This window comes from Channa argus, chromosome 1 (assembly GCF_033026475.1).
Source record: "Channa argus isolate prfri chromosome 1, Channa argus male v1.0, whole genome shotgun sequence".
In the NCBI taxonomy this organism is placed as follows: domain Eukaryota; kingdom Metazoa; phylum Chordata; class Actinopteri; order Anabantiformes; family Channidae; genus Channa; species Channa argus.
The window spans coordinates 45,687,271-45,704,561 of NC_090197.1; the positions used below are offsets into that span (position 1 = coordinate 45,687,271).

Consider the following 17,291-nt stretch of genomic DNA (forward strand, 5'->3'; position numbering starts at 1 on the left):
AGCAAGTTCAATATCCAACTTCAGCAGCTTACAAAACATACTTAGCTTTACTTTATATATTTCCACTTTTGTCTTAATAAATTAAAACATAAAAAAGACTATGGCATGTTGTAGTGATTTTCCATTTTTTTTTAAGGGGTGTGTGTATGTGTGAGCACTTTTCATACATATACATAGATGCACACACACTCTTTTACAGAATACAGACGCAGACAAAAAAACGCAGCTACTGTATACCTGCTTGGTGAGGGAGTGAGAGAGCTTCAAGAAGTGACTCTTACTCTTGTTATTATTGTTTGCAGTAAAGGAATGTCTTGCTCTGAGCCCAGGAAACCATTAAATTTTCTACAAAGAGGAAGAAAGAAGGAGAGAGCAAAATGAGTGAAAGGAGGATGAAGAGGGACAGATGGACAGAGAAAAAGGAGTGACAAAATGTGTGCCAAATGAGAAAAGGAGGCAAGATGAAAAGGGTTATTCGTTTCCCGGCGGTACTTCACTGACTTTTAAAGGGCTTTTTTGCAGCAGCTGCACCTCCGTTCTCTTTCAAGCCAGCTCCTCCTCGCTTACAAACAGAACACACTGACACAGAGCTGGTCAGTTCTCTAGCAACAGCCCACACGTTTTCCACATGGACAAAGTTTTTTCATTGGTAAACCTGGTGGTAAATATATCCATCCAGGTGGCTGCCACTGTGAGAAAAAATATGTTAGGATACTATGGATTAAAGAATTTGGTGTTGGCTTTATTCAATTGCTGCTTTTCTAATATATATCTTACACGCAGGGTTTTTCCATGGTGCGGTTTAATTGTCACGCCATCAATTAGATATGATAAAATGCCTACCTACCTATATGGCATGTACATGTACTTATTTCTTTTTTTTTATGAAAAAAGCTAAAGTTTGACAATTGACTTTAACCTTTAATTAGTGACCACCTTAAGGGTATATTGTTAATAGATGTAAATTTCAAGTTTGATGGGTGCAACACAGTCCCAAAATGTTGGGACAGAGAAAACATAGGAAAAAACTTCAAAAAAAATTTAAGTAACAATCTGAATGGTCAATCATCAATAACCAACTGGCCATATAACGTATATAATAATGTATTAAACATCTCTCTCATTCTGCCCTTCTTGCCAGTTACGCAGCAGCAGGTTATGACATGCTCTAAGCCACAGCTATCAGGACTCTGGACTATCAGGACTCTGCATGCATGTTATTTTTACTGATGGCCCTTTCAAACTATATGTTGTTAGTACATGTGTAACCGCACATTCTGTGCATCACTTGTACAGTTGGGTAGAAAATAACAGTGGCAGTGACTGGATTTGAAGCATCCAGTGTTGGGTGTTTGCCACAGAAGCCCCCCATTACTTGTACCATGCTAAAGTACATTGTTTTTGGGATATTGATGAATTTTGTACATGACAGAACTGTTTTCTTATGTATTTGGTTGTAACTGTTGTAGTTGTTATATATAAAGTCTATAACCATTTGATTGTGAATTGTATAGGTTTACAGTGAACAGCTATGTATGTGTGGAGCAGTGGGCTTATGCTTCAGCGGTCCTACAGGTCCAGGCACAGCAGTACACCCCCCCTTCTTCTTTCTCTTTTTCTTTCAGCAGCTGTTTAAGAAGCCAGCCACCATGCTGGTTTGGATGAAAGATTGATAGAGAAGGAATGAGACTGATAAAAACTTTTAACTGATTTGAATCTGAGATAAAACATGCATGGCAACTCATTTTGTTTGGTTTGTATAATGTTATTACTGGATTTGCCGATGGGAGTGATCTCTATTCTCCAATTGTAATGTCTGCATGAATAGTCACACTGCATCTTTTATTGTAGTGAGTGGAGTGTTGGAACTGATGGTATTTCCCATGTATTGACCATCATGCTTTAGTTTCTTCAGCCATTTCTTTTTTCTGTTCTTTTCGTTGGATGAAGTGATTTTCAGTTGGTTTTCAGAACACATTTTTCTGCTCTGCCAGTAGTATCACCTTCTAACGATCCTTGTGTTAGGAAAAACCTGTGTCCATCAAAATGAGATCAAACCAAACTAAGCCCATTTTCACCCTCTATGAGAAATTTATAAGCTAAAGCATACCCCTTTCACTGCCTTCCAGCTCAGTCTCCCCTCCCCCTGTCTTAAATCAGAGCCTTTCTGACAGAAACAGTGTTGTTTGATTTAGCTCAACAGGAGACCACCAACAGTGCACCTCTCAGCAGAAACATTTGTTTAAACTTTTTTGATAATTTTTCTTCTCTTTTATGTCTCATCATCTCTTTTTTTCTTTCCTGCCACGGTTGTGTTTTTAACAAATCATTAACAGGCTGCAGCTCAGTCTGGGGGCAGCCACTACTTGGCACCCCCCCAGGTGGAGCGCTGACAGGGTGAAGGTCTGAGGGAGGAGAGTTCAAGAAGTCAGGTCAGACAATTCACTCTTAGTGCTGGTGGAATGATGGAGTTGGGGGAGCAAGGGGGAGGTGTGAAGGTCACAAGGGCAAAAATGAGAGTTTAGTGATGGTGTCATGCTGAGCAGATCCAGGGCCATCTAGCTGCCAGCCTGAGGTGTTTGTCTTGCCATTAACTTTACCACTATTTATTTTCAAACTTGCTGCAGCTGTACCGTTTTGACTGAAAGGCCTGGGTTTTTTTTGGCGAGAATGCATTCAGATCTTTGATAAGCAAGACTGCATAAAATGAGTTGGTCTCATGAATACAATTAGCCATTTATTAAAAGTGTGGGTGGATGTCTCGGTTAGACATTTGGTTAGACAAGTGTTTTTTTAAGACTAAGACTAGGGGCTGTGGCTCTTACTGTATGTCAGTAGGCTGTGGTCTATGTCAGGCAAAACGGCATGCCTACCCATAAAGACCAAAAGAGATAAAGAGATAAAAGGTCCAGTCTGTGAGCCGATGCCCATAAAAGCGCTGCCATCAGGGCTCCGTCGTAATGCGATCCTATAAAAATATTTTTTTCCTCATTAACCTGTCATCTGTGGAGCCGTGATGCATACCCAGGCGAGGGAGTGCTGGGACAAAGTGGTGTTGGTAGAGGGGATTCTGAGAGTTGTCTTGGGGCCCAAAGGGGAGACTCACCCACCTGAATGCTTTATTTGAAGGTCGTCTTGTGGTAATGTGTTGAGTAGGGTGAAACGGCCTTGGCGGGCTCCGAGTGTTTAAACAGCAGTTAGCATAAATCTTCAGAAATGCAGCCCCTAGACATGTTCAGCACACTCACATACACACATAAATGCGTATGTACATATTATCACAGAGTTTGGTGAAAGTGCATATGTGTGGGCCATTGTTCTGAAACACAGCTTGTTTGGACATGTCTGTCATTGGTTATGTCCTTCTTTCCAGCCTGCCTGTTTTTAACATTATTTGTGTAGCTGCATGGGTTAGTGTGAGCCATGCTGTTTACATGTGTCCATCAGCAGGCAGAGGCCTCCCAAATATGGCCCCTTGCCTGGGCAGAATGTGTGTTTTTCAACACTCTTTAGACGATTGAGGAGGAATATTGTGAGAGCTGTATGTTTGAGAGAGGGTACAGATGTTGGGATCAGGGCTCGTGTTTATTGTGTTACAATGTTTGAGTAAGATTGCCTGAATGTGACCCTGGGTCAGAGTGCTGACCTGGGCCAGTCTAGGTTAGATTTGCATGGCTCTTGGTCACACTTGGCCTCTTTGTATACGCTCTTAGGTCAGACACGTATTGGCTAACAAGCCGTTGAATAATCTACTGCAAAGAGACCACAAATGTGACACGGTGACTGTATTTGTCCATTTGTGTCCATTCCTTGACCAAAATGTGTCCTCGACATAATATCGTATTCGCTGTTTTCACGCTTGACCTACACTGTTATAAAACAGCCTCCTTTTTATGTTGCATGTTATTTTTGGATAATATATCTTTTGCTAGTGCCAAAAAGAGCAAGGTCTAGCATTAGTGACCTCATCTGTTATGCGACCAGCCTTACATCACACTCTGGAGCCACTCTGTCTGAAACTGAAGTAGAATATTCAGTTGACCTGCAGATTATTGTACAACTAACTTTTCTATAGAGATTTAAACTGTGCTGATACTGTTGAAAGGAATAGACTCTTTGAGACTATTGTGCTTACATGCATATACAGGTAGACATCATCTAGGTGTAGGCTGGGTTAAAACTGGAGATATGAAAAAGGAAATCGACAGCAGATGTGGGTGTAAAGAAACACAGATGGAGGCAGGGTAACCCTCTCACTACGACACTGAGTCAACCTCCTACAGCAAGCCTGAAAGACGATTACACACAGTGCGACTGTGAAGGAACAAGTGATCTCATCGTTAAAAAGTCTCCCTCTGATGCAAGATGTGATCTCATGTGTCCCTTATATAGAGGTGCTTATTTATACTATAAAGAGTAATAATTTTAAATAATGACATTAAAAAACGCAAAGAATAATGATACATAAGACATAAACTTTCAGTTTTAAAAGTAATTACCATGCTAGTAAATATGCGGGCCTTAACATGTATAATACATAGCATACTGTACATACAATTTTCTAATTAATTATTAGCTTTTTCACTTTTTTTTTACCCAAAGCAACCATTTTGTTGTTGCCCGAAACAGAAAACGGATAAAGAACAGCCTGCTTTTACAGAAATGAAACTTTTTTTCACTACTAAAATACAGCCCATTCTAGAAGTGAAAATGGAGATGATAATTTTGGCTGTCTTTCTGATGGTGAAAGTTGTCTCGGTTCTGCACAGGCCAAACTCATGTCTTCATCCTAGTCAAGCAGGGATGAAAAGAAGCAGAAGGATAAAAAGAAGTGTAGATTTTCATGAGGATTCCTCAGCTGCAGTGAAGCACTCGATTTATGTGTCTGATTAATTGCTTTTCATATAAATCGAGGGTATGGGTCCCCTGGGGGCATCGTTTGATATCTTGAGGTGTTATAGAAAACATGACAAAAATCTCAAGGTTTCACGGTAAACGAGAGGGAAAAAGGTGACACTTTCATGTTGGTTTGATGAACATGCATAAATGTTCACTCTGACAGCGAAGTTCCTGCTATCTCAATGTGAGTAAAGTCTGTGTGGCCTGAAGAGAATGAAAGATGATGTGTCACCAAGGGGCTTGGAGTGATAATAGATCTTCAAAGTATTGTGTAACTGCATGTTAAGCCCTGTGGAGGTACGGGTTTATTTCTGATGATCGAGGTTGTGTTTATACTGGGGCAGCATGTCATTTAAATAAGGTTGAGTAATCTTCCTCCCTGTCTTGTTAAAGTTCAGTTCGTGGGGGAAAACAGCACTGTTGAAGATTGCCCTCCTACAAACAGTGGCCTATGCACATTCATTACCATACACACAGCAATAGGTTAAATTCCCCAGGAGCATTTAATAGTTATAAATGTACAGTTTCTGATATACACAAGTTTTCCTCCCTTTATGTGACTGTCGAGTACAACTTTTTATTTCTTCCCCAATCTGTTTTTTTTTCTCTTGTCTTCATCTTAACACTCACTTAGTCCCCCGCTCATCACCGTTTCTGTTTCTATCCAAGTTCTCCCCCTTCATCCTCGGCCTCCAACATCTTCTCTCAACCCCTCTATTTTGGCACCGAGACTACTCCTATCACTTCCATCACCTCTCATCAGCTCATGTCTGAGTGACATTAAATACCATCGTCTAACTCATCTGCATCTCATTTTCTCTCGTCCTCTCCTGTTATGGCAGCCAAGCCTATCCACAAAAGTTTTGCATGTGTCTCTCTTTCTTCACCCATTTTCAACTTCCAAGTCTCTGTCCATGCAAGGAACCTTTCAGCGGTTGTTAGTGATGTGTATCACCTCTATATCCGTCTGAACATGAAATGAATGAAAGATGGTGACGGATTGGTTGGAGTGGAGGTTTTGAGTATTTAGTAATGGAGGGACAGAACCACTGAAGACAGGAGAACCAAACCAAGATTTACTCCATCTGGAAAGCCTCATCCTGACTGTCTTTGAACTGATCCAATGCTGCAATTGAATGAATGCTTTCAGAAACACACAAACTTATCAGACAGATTTCTGGCCATTCATTGTCTTTTCCTGTGGACATTTACAGCCACTGAGAAACAAGCATTTGTTATAATAGACTGTTTTATTTTCAGCTATAAGCTAGATTACACTCTTCTCACCAGTCTACACTCTCAAGGATCTAGGTTTCAGAAAACCATGACTGCATTCTCTGTTGCTATAAGTAAGTGTTAGATAAAGAATTGGATATTGTGCAAGCTGAAACAAAAGCAGAAAACAGGGAGTTGAAGATGAGCCAGGGAAGCTGCAGGCGTCGCTGTGAATTACGGGGCCTTCAAGCCAAATTGAGGAATGAAAAAATAAGATGGAAGATAAAGAAAGTCAGTGGTGAGCTCAGTCTTCACTTTCAGTCCAATAAAGCAAAGAAGCTGACAGACAGGTCGTGGCAAACCAGACATCTTTCTTTTCTCTCTCATCTGTCCAGACCACTAATAGCTATGTCCTTCCATACTTTTCATCCCATGCTGTATCCCTTTTCTTTTCTGAGGGAGAGTTGAGGAATTGTACCTGTGCCATGACCAGACTCTGACTTTCATTTTGGTTACATTGGATTCTCTCTCTGTCAAAACCTTACAGCAAAAGACTGGATAGATCATTTTAACTATAGATGCAGAACACAGGCGTGCAGATTTGCACTTTCATGCTGTTCTAAAAAGAAAAAAAAAGTACTTAATGGAACTATAGCTTATTCTCAGATCAGTCCTTGAATGTTTTCATTCTTACTCCATCTCTTTCTATTTAAAAGCTAGCTACGCCATCCACACCTGTGTTTCTGCTCACTTTTTCCCCCTACACATCCAGGTAGATTTACCAGGGTGCAGAAAGCAGCAGAGAGAGAGTGTGTGTGTGTGTGTGTGTGTGTGTGTGTGTGTGTGTGTGTGTGTGTGTGTGTGTGTGTGTGTGTGTGTGTGTGTGTGTGTGTGTGTGTGTGTCATATAGAGGTGTGTTCCAATGCAGTGTTGAATGAGTGTATAGATGTGAGGCAAAGTGTGAGAGTGTCAAGCTGACTGCGCTGACAGTTGTAGAAAGCTTCCATTGTTGGGACATGGTGAGCAATGGATCAATGTGTGTGTCCATTGTGACTGCATAAATATGTAGCATTCCACCACTATCCATCTGTTAGCAGAAGCACTTAAAGCATGTTTGCGTTTTTTACTTGATCCTGAATTGCTCTGTCCCCTTACAGCCTGTATTGAGGCCTGTTTCGCAAAACTGTACGAATTTAGTGATACATTTTGGCCTGTATCTTGTGTCCCTTTCTGCCCTAGAGCTGTGGCTACAGATGTGGATCACATCATGAGGTGTCTGACTATGGGTATATTCCCCTTTTCTTCTGTTTTTAATCTTCCTGAGGAAAAACAAGCTGGACAATACTTTACTCTCTGGGCATCCTCTCCTGCAAGTAAAGACAGGCAACATATATTCAATATATGCACACTGACAATAGCTTGTGGTCAGAGTGTCAATTTGGCATTTTTGCAGGGATGCTATTTCCTTTGTCTTGCTTATTTGAGTTCCTTGTTGTAAGTTTAATCACCCAGCACTTTTGACATCAGTTCTGCATAAAGGAGGGTGTTCTTGAAATGCTGAAGTCTTTGTCCTATGGTTTAATGTCTCATAAACTATAAATATTATTATGTGTGTTGAGACAGCACACTGGGCCTGTTGCAGGCGCCTGCTTGTTTACAGAGCTATCTCGGCAGTTTGTATATTGTTTGGAGAAATGTGATAGAACGCAGATTCCTGATAATGGACTCTTTTTCTCTCACTTCTTTCTGTGTCAACCGCTCACTCATTTCTTCCCTCTTTGCTGGCCTGCAGCTGTTTTTGTTCAGCTTGGCTTGCTTTTTTATATCCAAAATGTTAGGTCAAATACAGACTTGTACCCATTTCACAAGCACACATTGCAATATGCTGCTATGTTTACATTTCCTGCTAAACACTGCAGATGACATAACTTACCAGACACATAAATGCATTGCTCAAACAGAAAACTTAAACAGAGTTAAGTTTGATCCATCAACCCTCATCCTGACCCTGAGGTCAGTTTACAACATGTCAAACATTCAGCTGTTAAGGGTCACTATTGTAGGGTGAAAATGATGTTGCCATAGCTGCAACAAGTGATTATTCTCATTCTTGATTAATAAATTAGTGTCTTTAATAAATTAGCTTTTTTTAAAAGAGTTTCTCTTTATTTTCTGATACAAAGTAAAAGAGTGACTAGTATAAATTATTAATATTTTGGCACAATAAGCAAAGCAGGAAATCCTCATATATAAAAACGCTGTAAATCAGATGGTTACAATTGATAATTTTAACATAAGTGGTGGACCTCAATCTGTGTCCCTTTTTTCATTCCCCCAGGGGCAGTACCAGCCTTCAGACCTCCTGTGCCCAGAGACGTATGTCTGGGTACCAATAGAACGATGCATACCCCAGCTTGAGAACTCTCGCTACGCTCGTTTGAACCAGGATCTTGACGCAGGTACAATTACACAACTCCATTCTATTGCTATCAAGAAAATATAGTAAACTGCATTTTCCACATGTCCCATGCAGCTGAAAAAATTTCCCCACTTACAAACCAAACTGGCATGCTGATTTGTGCTGTTCCACATACATGCTTTTCTGGATGAACCCACAATCCTTAACATTTGATCAGGTTTCACTCTGATGATGCATTGAAAAGTATGGGCTTGCTCCAAGGCAGCATGAAATCATTGAGTGGAGGTAAACAGAGGGCCAGCAGCTCTGGTCACAGTTTTCTCTTTCATGTTCGTTAAGTGTGGTCAGAGCAGAGCCAGTGCGTTCACTGTGGAAAGTCACTTGTGTCTCTAAAATTAACAGCGATATCACTGGTAATAAACCATGCACAGAAGGCAGATTGGCAGATGCCCTTCCCCTGGATTGGTAGGGTTAAAAATGAGGACTGAGTGTGAGAGTGAGAGTGTGAGAGAATCCTATTTTGCATAGGTGCAAATCCAGATGCTTTTCAAAAATCTCTCGCATCTCACTCTCCTGTGTTGATTCTATGCCTTTGTGCTTAGTCTGGTTTCATAAATATGCAGGGAAATTCCTACAGCTTCCACAGAAAACCAACTGAAATTGTGTGCAATCATACACACATTCCAGTGGGTATGATGCTGCTACTTTAATGTACCTATCTAAAACAAGGTTTACTGGAAGGGTACTGGAGATGACTGGAGACTGTTGAAAAGTGCACATTGTGTATAGGTCTAAAAGTACATACATAGTTTTAGATACTGTGGATATTGTAAGTGCTTATAACCTGAGTTATTGAGTGTACAGGGGCCAGCCAGCTCCAGTTTACTTTTTCCATTAATTTGCATCACCAAACAGGAAAAAGCCAATGATATACAGTAATAAGAGATGTGAGAGGACAAGAATTTGATTGTCAAGCACACCAGAATTGATAGATGATGGGTAAGAGAGGGATAAAAATGACTTATAGAGATGAGAAGTGAAAGTAAGGGAGGTTGCTGTGTGCTGGCAATGGAAGAGGAAAAAGTGTAATAAAACGGGAAATGCATTGATTAAACAAAAGTAGAGCAGAAAGGAGGGATGCAAAGGAGGCTTTGTTGTAGTGAGCTCATATTTGGACTTGGTGCCATAAGAGGTAAAAAACAACCACAAATGATGAAAAAAACATCATTCTCAGGCATGTAAACCTTAGTTTCGGGGGTCACATTGTGGGGATAAGTAAAAATGTTTGGGCACTGAATGCACCGTCTGTAAGGAATCTACATCTATACACATATATTAAAGAAATATGGACTTTGCACCTTTTTTCTATTGTTAGGCTCGCTTTTGTTGTCAAAACAAATTATGGTGAAAGGACCACACCGAAAGACATATAAGTGCATTTAGGAGACCATTAGAAGGCTCGTTACTTAAAGCATTGCCATGAACAGCTTTGTCAGTGTCAGTTCTATCCTTTTTCTGGTCAGTCACATCAGCATAATCCTTGAGTAGGCACAAATTACTGAGGACAAAGTGGCATTCATAGGATTTGTGATTTTCACTGTGGCTGGAGTTTGTTTGTGTTTCTGTGGCTCTCTTGGTGCCTCCATTCCTGCCTGACTGTTGATCTTGGACAGGGATGGACATTATTCCAGGCCTTGCTGTCCAAATGGAGTGTCATTACACTTCATTGCTAACTGCCTTGATGGCTTGCTCTCAGGTCTTTTGCCAAGCTGTGATGTTAAAGCTGGTTTTTGACATACTAGTTTTGGTTTGGAACTTTGAGTCTTCTCCAGAAAATACGCCCACTGGTCAGTCAGTCAGTGACCACATCAGCCTGCTATGGTACACCATCAGGTTAACAGTATGGCACACTGTCGTGGTCCATTCCTAATTGGCAGTTTAGATAGATAGATATGGAGAAGTCCTACCTGCATGTTATTAGATGGGAATCTAGCATCTAGGATCAAACTAATTTCAGCAATTTCATTTATTTAACTGCAGAGGCCAAAAAAGCAAGATGTATGTAATTGTGTAATTTGAAGCTGTAAATACTACTGATAGTATAATACATTTAGCCACATATACAAGAAAGTTATTCTGAATAATAGTCAAAAGATTGTTGTTGCCAAACCTGGTAGCTAATTCTCCATTACTTCCTAGGGTGCTGCATGTACGTTCACATAGTGAGGCTGACCAGAATACAGAGCTGTCCTAATGAGGTGTGTAAAGACAGCTAATCTAAAGTTTACACAAGTTTATCCAAAGCAGGCTAACATTGATTACATGCCTATTGCATCAAGTGCTTAGGGCCATGTTGTGGTGTTCGCAAATGTAAACTGAATACAAGCGTAGTTACTCTTTATGCAGCACATATAATTCATCCAGAGAGCAAACAGACCCGCTTTACTTGTTTTTTTTATGTTGCAGCCTGATACTGCAGTTGTTGAAATTAATTTTTTTCTTCATTATTCTATACTCAGTTTCCTATAATAACAAAATGAAATAGAAATTAATAATAATAATAATAGTAATAGATACATTTTGGAAATGTCTGAAAATTAAATTTAAAAAATGTTATTAAAATATACATTTAAATTAATTTACAATTTGTACATATTCTTAATAGCAATGAGAGAGTCTTTTTGAGTATGATATGATAAGCTTGGCACACCTGGAATGGGGGATTTTCTGCCATTCTTTTTGCAAATCCTCTTAAACTCTGTCAGATTAGATGGGGGCTGTCAGTGGACAGCCATTTTTAGGTCTCTCCAGAGATGGTTAATAGGGTTCAAGTTGGGGCTCTGGGTGGGTCACTTTAGGACATTCACATTCAGAGTTGTCCCTAAGACACTCTTATGTTGTCTTGGCTGTGCGCTAAGGATTGTTGTTATGTCGAAAAGCGAGCCTTTGTCCCAGTCTGAGGTCTCAGAGTACCGATATCTAAGTACGTTACTCATGCAGCTTTTTCTCAACCGTCACCCAGTCCCAGTGCCTGCTTATGAAAAACACTCCCACCGCATGATGCTGTCACCACCATTCTTCACTCCAGGGATCCCTTCTGCTCTGATATAGCATGCATTGTCAGCTGTGAGGCCTTCTATAGAGAGGTGTTTCCCTTCGAAACATGTCCAATCAATTTCATTTATCACAGGTGGACTCCAATAAAGGTGTAGAAACATCTCAGTAACAATCAAGAGAAATGAGACACCTGAGCTAAATTTCAAGTGTCGTTGCAAAGGGTCTGAATACTTATGCCAATGTGATATTTCAGTTATTCTGTTTATGCTTTGTCTTCATGGGGTACTGAATGTAGATTAATGAGGGAAAAAATGAATTTAAACAATTGTAGTATCATTTTGCAATGTAAGTCAAGAGGGTTTGAATACTTCCTTAATGTACTTTTTCCAAAATGAACAGATAATCAGTGTTTGTCAGGCAAACACTGATTATCAGTGCATTGCCTGACAAACACTGAAGAAGTTTGGGTTTTGCCCATGCAGCAGGATAAGCACTTGCAAAAATGTGTGACACAACTAGTGCCCCCAGAAGTTAAGTGTGTCCAGCAGGTGCCAGCTCTGATGCGAAAAAGTGACATATTGCATACAAACACTGCTAAGCTAAATTTAGTCAAAGTAAAAAAAGGTCGAAAAATTCTCATTCATGTGTCATATGAATACACATTCACTTTTCATTGTGCTGACTGACAGACCCACCCATTATCCCCATGCCTTCTGGCTTCTCCATGATATTTCTAGCTTTTACAGTATTTCATATTTTACAGTTATTATTGTGTTTCACTGTGAAAGCTACTGTTCAATGCCTGAATTGTGCAAACGTTTATGGTGGAGGAGGGACACTCTTATTACTCCTTTATATTTTAGTGTTAATTATGTGTTATAATGCAGGAGATTGTTTGTTGTTTTCTGTATCTTTGAACCTTTACTGCTGTGATTTAGAAAGAGTGGTCTTGTTATTCACTACACCGCTGTTTTGGCCTTTTTCTTTTCAAATGTAGGCCCTGGTTTAGATTTGCAACATTGGGTCATAGGAAGTGTCCTAACCTGGTGGCCTGCTTTTGTCCAGCGTCCCGTGTTAAGCAAGTGTTTTAAAAGTTTGAGGATGGGAAAAGAGAGAGGAGCGTGGTGAGATGTCAAGGCCCCTAGTCTCGGCCCTGACCCTCTCACTCCCTGATCGACCCTCACCACTCCTCTTCCTGACCCTTGAACTCTGACCCAGAATATCTGTGACTTCGGAGTGGGGTGTCACTGAACGTCCGGTGGGCCTGATCTGACTGGGATCTGGAGCTGCTCACAATGAGCAGGGGGCACTTATGGAAGAGGGAGTGAGAGAAGAAGAAAAGGAAAGTTGTTTATGTGGGGAGCGGATGTTTGGATTTGCCTTGAGTAAGAGAGAGTGATGCAGCCTCTGCTCGGCATTACTGTTGAGGTTAATAGACCATCTTAAAGCTACTGTCATCCAGTTTAGACTGTAAAGTGTTCACTACTTAAAATCTTCACAAGGGGACAGTGGTGCTTTAGAACACATTGGAGAGGACACATGTAACTGTTGTAAGTGGGCTGTCACACTGATAAAGAACATGAGGAGGAACAGTGCTTAAAGAGACAATGCTAAAGTTATTAGGAAAAGCATTAATCGTTTAAATATTTCACTTTTCACCCCAGCAAGATGCCGTAATTCTTCATGGACCAGCATGAAGGCCATGTGGAAGTTGTTTACATCTTTCAAAGCCCGTTTCCCCACATGGAGAGTCCTGACTTACTGCCGTTTTTCTTCATTAAAAAGTTTATATCAAGCATTCTTCAATTATGTGACTCAGCAGTTTTTAGATGAGGGGGGAAATACAGTGGTTAGGGTATTACTGAGCAGGGAAATGAGGCTAATAAATAAAACATAGATCCTCTGTGTGGTTTGAAAATCTTAGTCGATATAGGAGAATATTTTTTATGGATATGAGGGGTATGAGGGCTAAAAAGCCTCAGGGATTTTTTTTTTTTTAATCTGTCTTCTTTCCTCTGCTTTTAAGATACTGACTGTGCCAGTGAGATGCCCAGTGGAGTAGATGGGATGTTCACTTACATTACTCACCAAAAATGTAATTGAATTTTCTTGTTGGTGGAGCTTAAACAATTGCATTTTGGGCATTTTTCTGGATGTAATCATTGTCTATTCCAGTGATACCATAGTCAGGCAACTCTTTAACTGACCACAGCAGCAAGATTAGTTTATCCATGATGCTCAAAACAAGCTTTTGGACACGTCCAGCCCACAAACTGCATCTAGTCAATCAAAGTGGAACTGCAGCTACTCCCCCAGCTTCAACAATCAAAAAAGTGAACAATCTTTGTAAATTTGGGTTGCTTTAAATATCTGGCAGAGTGAGAGAAGGCCTTTTGTTTGTACCGGTTTTTTGTCTCTGTTTCTTGTTTTGCTAAATGATGATGTAATCAACAGGAATGACATTAGTTTTGTAATGGCCCTTTTTAGGAATTAGGCAGAAAAATGTGTGCTCCCCTCGCTCATACCACCTGGATGCTCAGCTGTGAGCCACATGCGTTGTTGTCAGTGGGGGGGTTAGTTGGTAGTAATCCAGCTTACTCCTGTATGACTGATGTGTCGCCATCAGGCCTGGCAAGCTACTGTTAATGTACTGCACTCCACAGCCTGTCCTGAAGTTCATTTTCATCTGCTTCCTTTCAGCTGACAAGACCAAGATTGCTCCAGACAGGATTGATTGGATAAAATATTGTTTAAATGTCCCTTTTTTAGTCCACTAAATGTGAATCAACTTTCGGTTCCTAAATAGTGTTGAAAATGAATTGATGACCCATTATGCAAAGTATTTGGGTCACTTAGCCCAATTTTTACTTCCTGCTGTGCTAAGCATGTCCTCCTTGGCTTGGCCTCTCACTCCTGGAGGCAGATTTACTGTCAGCGCAAGGGTCATTTTCTTTCACCCTTTTTTCCATCAGACCCTCCAGAGGACCTTTCTTAGCTGCGGATCATGCAGAAGTTTGAGATTAGCTTTGTTTTCCCTGGTCTGATGTGAGCTGGCAGTGTATGACACAGGACCTAATGAGATGCTGAGTTTGGCGAACCAGCAGGGAGCAAGGTCCCATAAACTAACCAGCCTGCTCAAGCAGGGCTGTGACTCCAGGGTTAGGGGCATAAGGGAATGAGTGTGTGGAGGGTGGATGCTTTCTTTTTCTCCAACAGCTTCTCGGAATAATGGTGTATCCTTGCCAAGGCACTCAGAGGTTAACTGACATGGTTGAAGGAAAATGAGTATTAAGTTGATTTTTTTATTTTTTGTGTGTGTCAATAAGTAGTCATTATTCTGTTCTCATGTTTGCCTGTTTGTGCCCAGGAGACGCTCAGCTGCTGAAGGACGTGGGTAGAGCTCTGGTGCTATACAGACGGGCCGTCATGCCCTTCGCAGTCTACTCCCGCAAACGTAAGAGCTCTAGCGATGAGACGGAGGTGCAACAGTACGCCAGCCTGGTGGGTCAGGACTGTGCTGAAAGGATCTTGCTCTATCGCGCCTAAACGTACAGCATCAAAACCATTTCACCATTTTATTATTATTTGTAAACACGAACCTCCCAGCAATGCCTGTCTCTGAGTATCATTGCGTGTGTCCTCACTGTCTGTGAAAGTGCTTTCTGCTGCCTCCTCCTATAGTCTTAGCATCCTGGAACTATTCAGTAGCCACACACTATCTACTGTGTCTGTGTCACCAGTCACCCACAGACCTAATTGATCAATGATGTCTAATTTATTTTCAGCTTTTGGGTCAAATTATATGACGTTCCACAGCATCCATTGTGAATTTAGCTCCTGCGTTTTCCTTTATTTCAGTATCACATAATCATAGCTTTTATTTTTTTATTTTTTTTGGGCATCAGTCCTAATCCTGCCTATGACAGTGATTTTTAAATGAGCACTGGTGAGTGTGACCTATGCTGAAGGTGGTTTTCAGTTAACATTGCATCCCAAAATTTCAGACTTTTTTTATCACTAGGTTTCTGCGCAGCAAATGTCTCACTGTCTTTGATGTTTTTGCCTCTCATATTTACAGCTTTATTTGCTTTTCTTTAAATATTGACATTGTTGTTTTTGGTTAAACCAAATAAAAGGGTGATCTATTCCCTACTTGGACTTTGTGGACTTGTGCTTCCTTTGCATGTTAATTATCCAATACAACTCTAAATTCACAGGCAGTTGGATTTGCAGTAAAGACTCATCTTCCACAAGCTATGTACATTTTTGAAAATATGGTAGTAAGCTTACATCTTCCAAACCGCATGCATACAGAGATAAGTTCTTGAATTCAGTCAACCTTGCAGGTTTGCAGGTTACTGCAGATGCAGTATGAGGTTCTCGAACACACATGCAATGGTCTCTAGGTTCCAAAAAGGGAGTCTACAACAGTCCAGCTCTCAGTCTCAGTGTCAGCAGACTGTCTTTAGGTTTTAAAGCATGGACATAGTAGCTACACTAGCTTCTCTGTTAAATGGTTAAATTTTTCTGCTACTGCTGGGAACATGAGTTCTGAGGTTCTCTAAAACCTGTAATGTCTGTCACTGAAATATTCAAATCTGTTCATATAACTTAAAATTGTGTTTTAATAATTAAATTAAAGGTTCTTTGTGCAGTTTTTGACAACTACTGAAACAGTGTTTTTAAATGTGTGTCCCTGCTTTGTCTCAGGCATTTGAGGGTGTTGTGGTCACACAATTCACTATAGTTGACTTAGTAATAGCAATAGTTTACTTATTTTTTATGGTGCAAATAGAAGCTGGTAGTAGTACAGTAGAAAATAAGTCAAATGTTTGATAATCATAAGAATTTCTAAACAACATTTATGATAATACTGTCGCTACTTTTGCCATGATCTCATCATTTTAGGTAAATCAATTTCTAGTACTTCAGGTACACACAGCCTGCTCACAAAAGCTTATTTCTGACGTAGTTAGCCAAGTGGGTAAACATCCTCCTCCTCAAAATGTATTTTCTCTAGGTATCTGGACAAATGCAGTTACTAGTTAAAGTTGCAGAATAACAAAAGTGTGGTAAGTATCCGCTTGACCCCTGGATTTATGCAGCAGCTCTGCACGCTAGTATGGCCTAACCTGTCAGACTTTCAGCAAGCCCTGCCTTTCTGCACCCAATCCTGAGAAAATAGTTGAGAGAGTTAGTCTCTCTAGTTTAAACCCAAGCTGTATTTAAGAGCTGCCTGTGTCCTTAGGAATTAGAATGGATTGACAGGCTAATTCTCCAAGAAGGGAACACTGACGCTGGCTTGTGACCATTTTGGATTCACTGTTTCTCTCCCACATTAGGCATGCTTCCCCTCAGACTTAATGTGCACACAAACGCACACACACACACACTCCTGGCACTGTCACGAGTAGTTAGTCTTGGTGGACACCACACATAAGGACATGTGCCAGTGCTGTGGTGGACCTCACTCTGTCAAAACAAGTGGCCTGGCCGGGTCAGATGTTTTATAAGGAGCCCGTAATGCTCCAAGACACAGCGTGGCAAGGTTTGGACGTTACATTGATGGGTAATTGTGTCGCTGATCATAATTCTTATTAAATATGAGGTCTGCACTGACCACGTACTGCTGCTGATTTACTGTTCAGCCAAAGGTCAGCATTCAGAGAAGGGGGCCTGCAAAGAGGGCTTTATCTTTGTA

At 40.6% G+C, this 17,291-nt stretch overlaps 1 protein-coding gene across 3 annotated transcripts in view; it reads left to right on the forward strand.

Annotated features, from left to right (window-relative positions):
• Nucleotides 1-15,748, forward strand: part of LOC137139144 (arginyl-tRNA--protein transferase 1) — a 45,178-nt gene extending 29,430 nt beyond the window's left edge. For all 3 annotated transcript variants that reach the window (XM_067525982.1, XM_067525973.1, XM_067525992.1), the window contains 2 exons: nucleotides 8,453-8,573; nucleotides 14,958-15,748. In XM_067525982.1, the coding sequence (XP_067382083.1) occupies nucleotides 8,453-8,573; nucleotides 14,958-15,136 (300 nt within the window). In that variant the 3' untranslated portion in view covers nucleotides 15,137-15,748. The remainder of the gene's footprint in view (nucleotides 1-8,452; nucleotides 8,574-14,957) is intronic.
• The last annotated feature ends 1,543 nt before the right edge of the window (nucleotides 15,749-17,291 follow it).